Source organism: Bos grunniens, chromosome 16 (genome assembly GCF_055505025.1).
Source record: "Bos grunniens cultivar Pamir isolate PY7600 chromosome 16, Bosgru_T2T1.0, whole genome shotgun sequence".
NCBI lineage: Eukaryota > Metazoa > Chordata > Mammalia > Artiodactyla > Bovidae > Bos > Bos grunniens.
The window spans coordinates 81,902,031-81,914,422 of NC_141180.1; the positions used below are offsets into that span (position 1 = coordinate 81,902,031).

A 12,392-nucleotide genomic window follows, 5' to 3' on the forward strand; every position below is an offset into this window, starting at 1 on the left:
TCACAGCCCTGTGGGAAAGACTAGAGAGGACAATGACGAGGCAGCATCGTGGTGCGCACAGAGCGCCCGGGTCAAAAAGGGTTGCTGGTTACCTAATTCTGCTGAGAGGCAGGCAGTGCCCCCCAGGTGACACTTGAAGTGGGTCTGGAGCGTTCACAGCTGCAAAGGCAAGAAACGTATTTGTGCTGCCTTCTGGTGACGGGGCTGGACAGACACATTTCTGAGTTAGGCTGACTCAAGACTGGTGAGGAGAGAGGGTACGGGAAAAAGTCAAGATAGCCTCTTGTCCTGCCCCAAGGACTTGGATCTCAGATCTAGAGGTGCGGGGGAGTTGCTACATAAGTGCACAGCAGAGTGATATGACTGAAGGGTGTTTAGGATAGAGTTACTTATCCTCTGGCATCAGTGTGAAAGGCTATGAGGATAGTGAAGCAGGTGGGTACAGAGGAAGTGAAAGAAATAAATCAATCTCAGCAGTTAGGACTCCTCACTCCTTTTCCTATACTCCCTTGGCACAAGTAACCCAAACATTAACCTATCAATTCCATGGTTATATAAGTAAACAGAAGGTAACTAACTACAAGCTTGAAAAACTCTGATATTTACATTCCAGCACACAACAGCCCTTAGGACTGTGGAATAAGCTAGATGCATCAGGTAAGTTTGAAGTTTAAAAAAAAAAAAAGACCAGAGCCATGTGTATGTTGTCTCAAGACCAGTTTATTTATTGGTATATACACACCCACACTCAACACTCACACACACCCATCCGCCCATTCTTGATGCACTGAGCCAGTACAGTGCTGAGAAGGGACCTGATAAGACACAGAAAGCTGATGGTGGGGGCGGGAAGGGTATGGGTCACTGGTGACTCTCCAGATAAAAAGTATATTGATGGTGAGGCAGAAGATACACCAAGACAAGAATCTTCCATCAAATACCTCCCAAGAAACCCTGAACAGACCTGGATCCTGCTAGTTGCTGCCTTATAACATAACCAATTAAGATAGGGTTAAGTTGCAGAGGAGAAGCTGGAACTGAATTTCCCATTTAGCTAGCCCATCAGAGTTCCCTGAAGGAATCAGATGGCCTTATGGTCTCTGATTGTGAGTTCATCAATTACAGGAATCTGGGGCTCCTCCATAATCTTAACATCCATTACCCAGAGACAGGGGCTCTTTCTCTCCAATCGACTCATTTTCTGCTCAAGAACTCCTCCAGCTCCATTGCCAGTGGCCTGACAGCTAGGAAGGGCAGGTGAATATCTTGTCCAGATGCATGGAAGCCCACCCAGCCCCACCACTCTGCAGCAGAAGGCTGTAAGTGTGGCACTGCCCCAGGCTCCATCACTCCTTCTAGACAGGATTCTCTGACCCTTCATCTGACCTGCTAGCCTAGCCCCTACTCAGACCCAAATCAGCTTGCAAACTAGCTGCTCAGCCACCTGAAGGTTGGCACTGCACTGGCCCCTCTCCAGGTAATATGCCCCAGGTAACATGCCCCAGGTACTTTTCCTCTCCTTTCACTAGGAGAAGCTCTGGGTTCCATCAACTCACCCTAAACTTGGGTTCCAAACACTTCCAAGCACCTTGGCAGGAGAAGTATGTGGATGAAGAAGGAGAATTTATTGGAAATGACATTCCTACCAAAGCAGGATCTATATCCCTCAGGCCTAGATGCAACCACGCTGTTGGGGAAAGCAACGGAAACTGGGAAGGTCTCAGGAATTTCTGGAGGCAGCCCCTAAATACCAAAAGCACCCTGAACAAAGAATGACAGTTTGGGGACAAGCAGGTGAATGACAGTCTTCAACAACACTGGATTTCCTGGACCTAGGACATGATTCACTAAAGGGGAAGCTTTATTTTCTTGCTAGGAGATCATGGGAAGGAAGCCTCAGATTACCTTTTTCCCAAACCAGATTTGAAGGTCAGTGTGTTAATATATACTCAATCCACTCATTAGGTACATTTTTGTAGGGCTGGGGTTATCAAAGAAGTGGGACAAAGGGGGACAGCAAGGCAAGAAATACTGGGAGCACAGCTGGCAGTGCATGGTTAGCTCTGTTCTGCCCCAGAGCCAAGATCCTTCTCCTTCCAGCCCAGCAGCAGCTCTACCCTACAGCTGGGGCAGGAGGTAATTCCCACTGCCACATGGGCTTAGAGCTACCGCAGGACATCGGCTCTCCCTCTAGCTGACCTGCCTGCAACCTCTCACTGGGCAGGAGGGCTGAATTTCCCCATGCTTATGCTTGACGTTTGGGATTCAACTTAAACCAGGGCCTAGAATCTCCACCTGAGCCTTCCTTCTTCCCAGGTTCATCATCCTGAGAAAGAATGGGGCCGTCTACATCTCCCAGCCCTCAAAGAGGTCCTGAAGGTGTGGCAGCAGCTACAAGGTGCGGATGAGTCGGGGGAGGGAAAATGGCGGGAAGGGGGATGCCAAAAGCAGACGTAGCCCATCTAGTGCAACCAAGAGACGGACAGAAACCAGAAGGCCAAATAACCCAAGCAAGGAAGTCTGAAGCGCCCTTTCCTTGGAAGGGCCACCCCAGCCCTTGGTTCTGCATCCTGGTCTCCGGTGGAGTGAGCGGTCCAGACCTGTTAGATGCAGAAGACGGAAGGCGGAGTCCATGTATCTCCGCCTGCTTTCCTCTCCCTGCCGCAGACCCACAAGCATGGACGACCTGGCTGCCTCACACAAGGAGACCCAGACACATCCCAGAGAGCCTTACAAGGGACACACAGTGGACCTGGGGTAGCGGGATGCTGAGGGATAGACGAGTATATTCTGAGAGAGGAGACTAGGAGCCCTGGGAGTAAGGGGAACCAGCAGGACGGTAAGGGCTATCCGAGCCTGTGAAACCAAGCAGGAGGAAGCTGGCCTTGCGGGGCTGTGGCTAGTCCCGGAAGGCGGAGAGCATGTGTCCGTAGAGATAGTGGGAGCGAGCTGAGAGAGAGAGAGAGAGAAAAAGGCATTTGCGCAGTGAGTTGGGAGCGACCCCCTGAGAGACGGGTTGCAAGGTATCTGCCGCGTGCCTGTAAGCTCGAAGCGCCCAAAGCCTGAGAAAGCAGTAAGGGCAAGCGGAACAGTGGGTGCGAGCAGCGCTGGAGCAGCAGGGCCGGCCCGCCAGCCACGGGCGCGGGGAGGCCTTGAGCCGGCGGACGGCAGGCGCGGAGCGCCTGCGCCCGGGGCGCGGCCCCCTCACCCCGAGCCGCGGGCACAGCCGCGAAGGACCCGGGGTGGGAGGCGGACTCAGCAGGAGTAGGTCCGCACTGCTGGGGTCTCCAGTCTCCGCGCCCCTGCCGTCTGGACTAGGAGTCGACAGCCGCCGGGGAACACAGAGCAACGGGTTAGTGAGCGTGAAGCTCGCAGGTGGGGCCCTCCCGCCCGCGGCCGCCTTAGCAGAGCCAGCCCGGAGCGGCGCGCCCCGCCCCGCCTTGCCTGCCGCTCACCTTCAGGCGTGATCTTCTTCCGCGGGGACGGTGGAGGCGGCACGGGCCCCACGGTGGACGCGCGGAAGGTTGCCGGGAGCGTGTCGGCCGCGGTGCTGAGCGAGGCGCGGCCGTGGGGGTCCCGCGGACGGAAGCGTTTCCTCCAGGAGGGCGCGCGGCGGAGCGCCTTGTCTTCCCCCTGCACCGGGGGCGCGCAGAGGCCCGGGGCTAGGGCGCTACGGCCGCCCTTCGTCCCTGCCTGGGAGGGCAGGTAGTGCCTGTTCTAGGGGAACTTTTCCCTTCAGAAACAACGGAGCAAGGTCACGTCCCATTTCCGGCCCTCAGCCTTTCCCTGTGGAAAATGACTGGACGAAGCGGATGGCTCCGGAGAGCCCTTGCGACTCTTAAGTCCCCTGTGTCTAGGCGAGGTGCGGTCCCCTCTGTTCGAATCTGACATCCTGCCGTTTAACTCAGTTTCCCTGTCGCCTCAATCATCTCAAAGTGGGCTTGGGATGCCCACTGACCTTTAAAATATCCCTTCTCTCAGCCTCATGCATGGGAAGTGGTCACCAGCCAGCCTCCATGCGCTCCTTCCTGCCCTTCTGGAGACTCAATATGGCTGTAGGCCCAGTGTCCTGGAGGAGTGCTGGGTCCGGAGCCAGGAGACCTGGCTTCCATTTTATTAGCTGTGTGACCCTCAAAGGTGATCTCTCTGAGCTTCAGTTTCATTATCTATAAATGTACAGGCTGCCTATCTGCTGGATCTGGGGAGAGCAGTGACAGGGCAGGCAGATGGCCAATCTGAATAGGCTCCGCCAAAGAAGGCAGTGGACAGCCCCCTGCTATCTGCCTGCTGTATTGCCAGCCAGGCCTCCAAAATAACTATCTCTGCCAAAGGGCACCCAGAGCCATAACCCTACAGGATGTCCCTCTGCACAAGCCTCCCAACCCACCCTTCAGAGCCCACATCCACCCTCCTTGGCGGCCATGCCTAAAACCCCTCAACCCTTGTGTTGGCAGAACTGTCGCAGGTAGAGGGCTACCAGCGGGACTGAGAGACACCAACCCACCAATTCTCACCTCAACAACCTCTACCAGCCCCATTAGGTTTGCTGCTCCTGCTCCGAGTAGGCAAATGTTCCCATCAGTTCTTAGCACCATGTATCTCTGCCATAGCATTTTTAAATGTACTGATGAGATTATCTCATCAATTTATTTCTCTTCTCGTCTTCCTTCTCTCCCCCACCTCCACTTTCAAATTCTAATCTTCATGGGGCAGAGATTTTGTTCTTTTTGTTTCAACCAATATATTCCCCAGCCTCTGAGTAGTGCCTGGGAACACTGTAGGTACTCAATAAATAATTGTTAAATGGCAGCTGGCCTCCTATGCACACATCCCATCCCTCAGTTTATGAGGAACTTTCCTCATCAGTTCTGTCTTCCCCATGACCCTATCCTTATCCTAGTTCTGAGACCCTTCTTTTCTGCATGATTTCTCTCCATTTCCACCTTCAGCCAACACTAAGGTCTTCTTTCTGTTTTTCTCCCCTGTCCTCTAAGTCAGGTGTTCTTTCTGTTCAGCATCTCCTCATTTCCCATGAGTCCTGCTATCCCTGTACAGGAGAACTGGATCTAGCCCTCCAGGGCCTTAAAGCTTGAGAAGGGAGACCGAGAACCAGAACTGTCAGAGAACATAGTTCCAAGAGACAACCCAAGATTGCTTATGATGTGCTTGATGGCTGGACAGGAGGCAGGCTCTTGGATCTCCAACCTCCCCCCTGCTACTGCCCCATAGCCCCAAATCTCATATTATTCATGGGACCTGGCCTTCTATTTTAAGCTTCCTTTTAAAAAATCAGTTCTCTCCAGCCCTGCACCCAACTGCATCCCAGAAAGACCACTACATTGCCAAGATAATATCACCTACTCAATAACTCCGCCTCAATGTCTGATGCCTGGTATCTCCACTTTTAGGAGGCAATGGAATGTAGGAAAAAGAACACAGGAATCAGATACACTTTTGCTCCAGTCTTGCTCTGCCACATACCAGCCTATGACTGTAGATAAGTTACCTGTGACAGCAAGTTACCTCTTTGATCTTCAATTTCATCTGTAAGATGGGATAATAGCCTGTCTCGTGTGATTATTACTAGCATAAAATAAGATGTCTGCCATCACTTCAGTACCATGCCTTGCCCCATGCCTGGCCCAGAATAGGCATTCAAAGACTATTTTTGTCAGGACTGAAGGAGTAAAGAGCTTTCTAAATTAGAAAGCACCATTCAAAGATTTATGAGAAAGCTCTATCAAAGAAAGCTTAGATCCTAGTGTATGGGAAATAAAGGAATGTCCTCCTTGTAGGGGCATTGGGAAGATTCAGATCTCAGAACGGGGACACCTAGTGGGGTTTGGCAGTTTATCTCCTTGACTGAAATACACACACATACATACACACACACACACACACACACGTGTGTGTGTATGGTAAATAACATACTCCAAATTTCAAGGTACCTCTGTGAAGAAAACACCCCTTTACAAATTCTGTGTGTTTCTGAGTGTGTCCTATCTACCAAGGCAGAGTAGTCATTCCACAAACAGGTTTTATTCCTGTTAAACCCAACCAAGAAAAGATTAACTGATAAGTAGGTAACACTAATGGTGTCCTATAAGGAGGCCCAGAAGTCTAAAGAGAGGCACTGATGGGGTGGGGGTGCAAACAAAGGGAAGCTGCACAGAAAATGGGGATCAGCAGATCTGATTGAAGATGGAGAAACTAAAAATAAATAGTCTGGGCTCTTTTTTAACTCGTTTGGAACCAAGGCAGCTAAGATGGACCTGACAGGGAGGGCAGGCAAGGCTGATGATAGGAAAGTGAGTAGGGAGGTGGAAGGGGAGAGAAGGCAGGCACTGAGGGGACTGTGTCCTCAGGAAACCCATGTGTTAGTAGGCATCTCTTACAGAAGTATTATGGCCAGAACTTAGGAGTCTTCCCAGAAACAGTCCAGCCTAAACTTGAGAGGAAGGCCAGACAAAATGTAGTTGGAAGGGACTGTTTCTTCAGTGACCAGGGCACATGAGTAAAACTAGAGGGGAAGCTGGGATGATAGCAGCCTGAGCCATGTGTGTAACTATGTCACAGTGAACTGAGGAACATGTGAGCAAACCTGTCATTGAATGACCTCAGCGTAACTTCCACCTCCAAACAATCACACTGCTGGGCAGGATGGAAACTTTTGAACAGGTTGGAGATGTGCTTTGCTGACAACACTGAAAAGAGGAGGTCTAAGAGATACAGTCAGAGAAGGCAATGGCACCCCACTCCAGTACTCTTGCCTGGAAAAATCCCATGGATGGAGGAGCCTGGTGGGCTGCAGTCCATGGGGTTGCTAAGAGTCGGACACGACTGAGTGATTTCACTTTCACTTTTCACTTTCTTGCATTGGAGAAGGAAATGGCAACCCACTCCAGTGTTCTTGCCTGGAGACTCCCAGGGACGGAGGAGCCTGGTGGGCTGCCATCTATGAGGTCACACAGAGTCAGACATGACTGAAGCGACTTAGCAGCAGCAGCAGCAAGAGATACAGTAAAAGGTATGATCCCAAAGAGATTGCCTTTGGGGGAAACCTCTGAGCTTCTGTAGTTAGGGGGTTTGGGGCACAGAGTTTGAAAATGCTAGAGGTTCAAGGAAGAAGCTTCATAGAGACTTCTCTAGGCCTATTGCTAGGCCTGTTTCTGCCTCCTCAACCCCCTGACATCATCCCCATCCTCTATGGCTCTCCTCTTTTAGGTTACTCCACCAATCATCAACCCAAGGAAAGAAGAACTCATGAACTTCAATGAACCAGCAGTGACCACCAAATCTTCAAGGTCCCCAGTTAACAGCTAGGTACTCACATCATCCAGCTTCCGGTCTGTGCCCAAAGCCAGCAGGTTGTTGAACTCTCTCTCCAACACTTGGCGTGCCTAGAGTGCACAAGGTGAGACAGGGAGAGTAGGGAGGGGCTATGGTTACTGACTTCTAATACCATCTTTCACCTGTTTTGTAGGGAGTACAAGGGTGGAGATGGGGTTTTCAGTTCATTTAACCCATTGGCCTTTGATACTGTTCCTTTAGGTCTGACCTTGGTGTCCGCCTACAGGTCAAACTGTAAACCTTAGGATTTTTCCATATGGAGCTAATTAGAAAACTATAATTTTAAAAAAAAACAACAACTATAGAACACATGGATGGACAGGCTTCACTAACTGGGGGCAAAAACCAACAGTTTGTCTATAAGGGAATATCATGGCATACTACCTCTCTGAAGGGATAAATATGCATGGAGAACATGTATAATAAAGATTTATTTAGATTATATAAATGTATTTTATGAGGTTCCAAATAAAAATTTTAACTTAGGAGACTGCTCAGTCATGGATATTGGTAGCCCTTAGGCTGTGTGGGGCATAAAGGCCTTCTGTAGGCGTCCTAGTACTTTAACTCACTAGATTTGAGAAATGCCAGAAACAAGGAAATTTTCAAAATTGCCACCAGATATTTTTAACCATTTTTAGTGAAGGATTCCATATTGGATCAGATCCTACTTCCCTTAATAGCTAAGCTAAATGAATGGGTCAGAAAAACAAGAATGGTTAGAGAGCAACAGAGGGGTAGCCCTGCTACTGTTTACAGATGTATTGCTATCCACAAAAACTGGATGTATGTAGAGACAGGAAACAAGACAAAACAAGCCCATTTCTGAGTAGAAAATACTAACCATAGAATTCTGTGAGGACGGTCTTTGTTGGTAATGGGTAATATTTTTATAAATGATCAAAAGAGAGACGCACAGTTAATTTTCAAGTATCCAGATGACACTGTTCCCCTGGGTAGTGAAAAATGATTATGAAGCTGTGTAAGTGGGCAAGAAGGCGACCAATGAGGCTGGAGGTGGACAATCATAGAGATATTGCATTTTGTGGGGAAATCTCAGCTCTTCCTAGAGAACAAGGGGAATCTGTGCGATCCATTCTGACTGGTGGGGATGGGTCACTGTAAAGACACTACAGGACACCCTGGGCTTGTGTGCTGCCATCACCCCTAAAAGGCCAATACACCACCAAAATTACGAGACAATTCAACACTACCTTGCACAAGCAAAAACTTGTCTGTTCCCAGAATAGCTTGTGCAGCTCTGGTGGTTGAATTTCAGAAGATATATGACAGCTGCAAACAGTCCAGACAAGGGTAGCTAAAATGATCAGGGCATGGAAACAACTCTATATGAGAAAGGCTAAAAGAATTAAGACCACTCTGTCTGGAAAGACAAAGCCTCAGACCCAGAGGTAGCACAATCAGGGTTTATGAAATGACAGAAAGTAGAACTAGTCAAAAACAAACATCTGTACCAAATCACAGACAATTAGGATGAGGCAGTTGTCCTCCCCAGGGGGAGCCCAATGTGAATTACATTTAGGAGAAATAAAATCAGGAAGTATTTTATACAACAGGTAGTAATTCTAGAGTCCATTATCCACAGGAAGTTAAAAAGGTCAAACATAAATAAGTTCAAGAGAATTTAGTTATATTCTTAGATGATAGCTCCATAATAAATATGAAATGTAATGGAAGGAGATGTCTAATCTTTTGAGCTGTTGACAGGGAGACAAAGCTTTGGCATGGAGCATCTCTGGGCTGTGTTATTTGGTATATTTAGCTTTCTTAAACCTAGGGACCCAGGAGCAGATCCCTAAGATGGGAGACAAAGGAGATACAGGTTCTCTGGTCCTTTTGGGCCCTAGGGCTAGGGCTATTCATTTTTCTCAATGAATAGTCAGGTCAGAAAAGCAAGTTGAGGCAAAGTCTCAACTGCAGTGATATGGCTGGGAGGAGATGGAGGTGCCCACTGCAGGGGCACCAGGCCTGTGCTGAGCATGTTCTGTTTGTGAGGAACACTTGTTTCCTAGGGAACTTGGTTATGCACAAGGACCACTTGGAGGTTTGAGGACATTTGTGATCCCCTCTAGGACAGGCCTCCCACCAATCCATAAACCTATGCATATCAGAGGGAAAGAAAGCAAGAGGAAAGGGAGACCGAGATTGAGACTGATGACAAGTATGCCCACCTGGGTATTTTGTGTGGGTATCTGGAGAACCAGGGCCAGTGTGTTGTGGTCAAAGTTCTCATCCAGGGCCAGCAAAGCGCCATGCACACCACTCTCATGGAGGTTTCCTGCGTAGTCTCGGAGCCCAATAGATTGGACCCAATGAACTACCTGGTCATTGGTCCAGACCAGCACATCTGGAGGGTGGGGGCAGAAAAGCAGCAGAGACAGGTGTGGCCAAAGCCTCTCCAGGGACAGAAATGGAGGTCCCTGGACCCAGAGCTCCAGTCTACCCTGTTTGTCTTGGCTCCTACCCACTCCCACCCCCCTTAACTTTCCACATCTTCTTTCTGTCCTCCTTGGGACCTGAGCTCTTGGAGAACCAGCCCATACTACTCCATTCTTGCCAGCCTGCAGGTTCAGGCCAATAGGCTTTCTCCCCAGACCCCCTGTATCAGGGATCCCCTGTCCCTAGGCAGGAATGGCCCTTTTCTTAGTCTTTCTACGTTCAAGGTCTCTCCTAAGACTTGCCTTTCTTTCTGGTCAAACCCCACCCACAGCACCAAGTTCTCTGAGCACTGTCTCACACCCTTGCATTTGTCTGGTTGGTGGCCCTGTCGTGTGTGTGGGGCGGGGGCTGCTTCTTCTCCAACAGGTGGCAGCATCCTCTGGGCGGAGCCTGTGTCTCCCTGCAGGCTCTGCCTTCCCTCTCAGATTTGGATCTCTGCTGTGGCACGGGACACCTCTCCTGTCTTCCCTCAGCCGGAGGCAGGTCTGTGCGGCAGGCCCTCGTCCCCCCAGGCTGCTTCCACAACCCTCAGAGGAGGCTCCATCGAGCCTGATAGGCTTACCCTTGATCTCATGCTGGCTCTCCTCCCGCCGCTTCTCCAGCTCCTTCCGGTCATAATTCAGCCTCTTCAGGCACATGATGCCATACTGAAGACTGGTTCTGCAGGCACACAGCCCCCCTGAGCCAGAGCCTCAGTGGGGTTGCATTTCAACCTCATCTGCCCCATATCCAGCACCAGTCACAGCACATCAAGACCTACATCCTCCAGTACAAAGAGCGTCCCAGCCTGCTCCTTCTCCACCTTCCCCAGGGCTTAGATATGATCCATTCAAGGGTTACTACCCTACCCATCTTCCCTCTAAGCCAGGGTGTGGGCTTGACTGATGAAGGAAACTTCTTTGAATGATAGCAACATGTCCTTCCCTCTCCAGGGTCTGAAATGACAAAGACCCGTACAGATACTCTTTTGTGTGCCCATTTCATTGAGTCCCTAAAATGGCCTATGGTATGACCTGCCCCTATACTGACAGCTCCGCTGTTCCTCAGACACGGCAGGCATGCTTGGGCTCTGTGCCTTGGGGCCTCTGCAGTGGCTGCTCCTTCCGACTGTGACATCCCTCCCCCTTAGACTGCTACATGGCTCATCCTCCTGTCTCCTTTAAGTTTTTGCTCAAATGTATTTCAAGTTGAGTAGTTACCTTGTCCACCTGATTTAAAACTGCAACATCACCAGCATCACCCCCAGCCCATACTCCCAATCCACCTTACTCTGGTCTAATTTTTTTCCTACCACCTTTTATCTATTAACATTCTGTATATTTATAATTCCTTGCTATGTCTCCCAGTTACAATGTAACTGGAAGCTTTGTTTTGTTCACTGATGTATCTTAAATCCCTAGAATGGTGCTTGACACAGTCCATAAATGTAAACATCATAAATCCTAAATGGATTACATGAAATAATTCACATAAACTATTAAAGTACTTTAAACTGTACCAGGTACATAGTATGTACTCAGTAAAAAATGACTAAGCCAGGCCAAAACCCAAGGACTGCAGAAGGGACCCCACAGGCTATCAGTCCAAGTTCTGACCTAATGCAAGAGTCACCTCTTTGACAACCTTGTGAGTATTATGAACACCTGTGCCTGAACACTTCTGGTGACAGGGAACTCACTATCTCTCAATGCAGCTCATTCCACCTTGAGCAGCTTTCCTTGTAGTGTGCTTTAAACTTGAACACTACTGTGCCATTCAGCCTCTCTGGATTTTATCATCTATAAAGTGGAGGAATAGAATAGAAGGTCTCTCCCAACTCCAGCTGCTTTTGACTACCATTGAGGTCATTGCTTTGTGAGATTAAATCATGCTGGATTGCTCCCTACTTTTCTTACCTCAGTTCTACCCAGGTAGCCCATCTGCCTAGAAAAGAATCCCATATAGCTCAGAGACACCATTTCTAGGAACTGTTTTCTGGCTCACGACCTTTAAGCCTTTTGGTCCCTGGAAGGAGGGCAGATGCACACATACCTCCTAACTGGAAATGCCTCTAACTGTGATCCTACTATAATTTCAGTTCAGTTCCTATGACTTTCAAAAAGCTGTTGTATGGTATAGCAGAAATATAAAGCCCTTAACATCAGATCAGTCTGGGTCTGAATGCCAGCTGTGCCACTCTCCAGCTGAGTGGCACTCGGCATATGTGAAACGGGGGTAGTGCCTCTCCTGCAGAATCACCATGAGCATTAAAGGTGATCCTGTATGACAGGGTTTAGTCCAGCCCCTGAAATATAAGAGGCACTCAGTAATGGTGCCACTCTTAGGAGGACATTGCTGATTATTGTGTGTGTGTGTTCTCATATCAAAATCAGAGATGCTCATGGAAACCTGCTCAATAGAATACTATGGTCTAAGGAAAAGAGCTCTCAGTGAGGTGTCAAGAAAGAATGTTGGCCCCATTCTGCAGCCACTTGACTTGAGACCTGGTGACACTCAGTCTCTATTGGACTTGTTTTCTCCATCTGTGAAAGATGTTTTTAAATATCCCCTCCTCATCGTTAAAAAATTATAACTTAAAAAAC

General features: G+C 49.1%; 1 protein-coding gene across 23 annotated transcripts in view; it reads right to left on the reverse strand.

The window, feature by feature from the left end:
• Positions 1–700: 700 nt before the first annotated feature.
• PPFIA4 (PPFI scaffold protein A4) overlaps positions 701–12,392 on the reverse strand; it is a 52,561-nt gene continuing 40,869 nt past the window's right edge. For 14 of the 23 annotated variants that reach the window (XM_086345809.1, XM_086345814.1, XM_086345805.1 and 11 more), the window contains 5 exons: positions 10,373–10,470; positions 9,543–9,718; positions 7,332–7,400; positions 3,456–3,693; positions 701–2,600 (listed from right to left, as the gene is read on the reverse strand). In XM_086345809.1, the coding sequence (XP_086201935.1) occupies positions 2,392–2,600; positions 3,456–3,693; positions 7,332–7,400; positions 9,543–9,718; positions 10,373–10,470 (790 nt within the window). In that variant the 3' untranslated portion in view covers positions 701–2,391. Of the gene's footprint in view, positions 3,315–3,455; positions 3,694–7,331; positions 7,401–9,542; positions 9,719–10,372; positions 10,471–12,392 lie in introns of all 23 variants that reach the window. The other 9 variants (XM_086345819.1, XM_086345818.1, XM_086345813.1 and 6 more) reach the window with 5 other exon arrangements.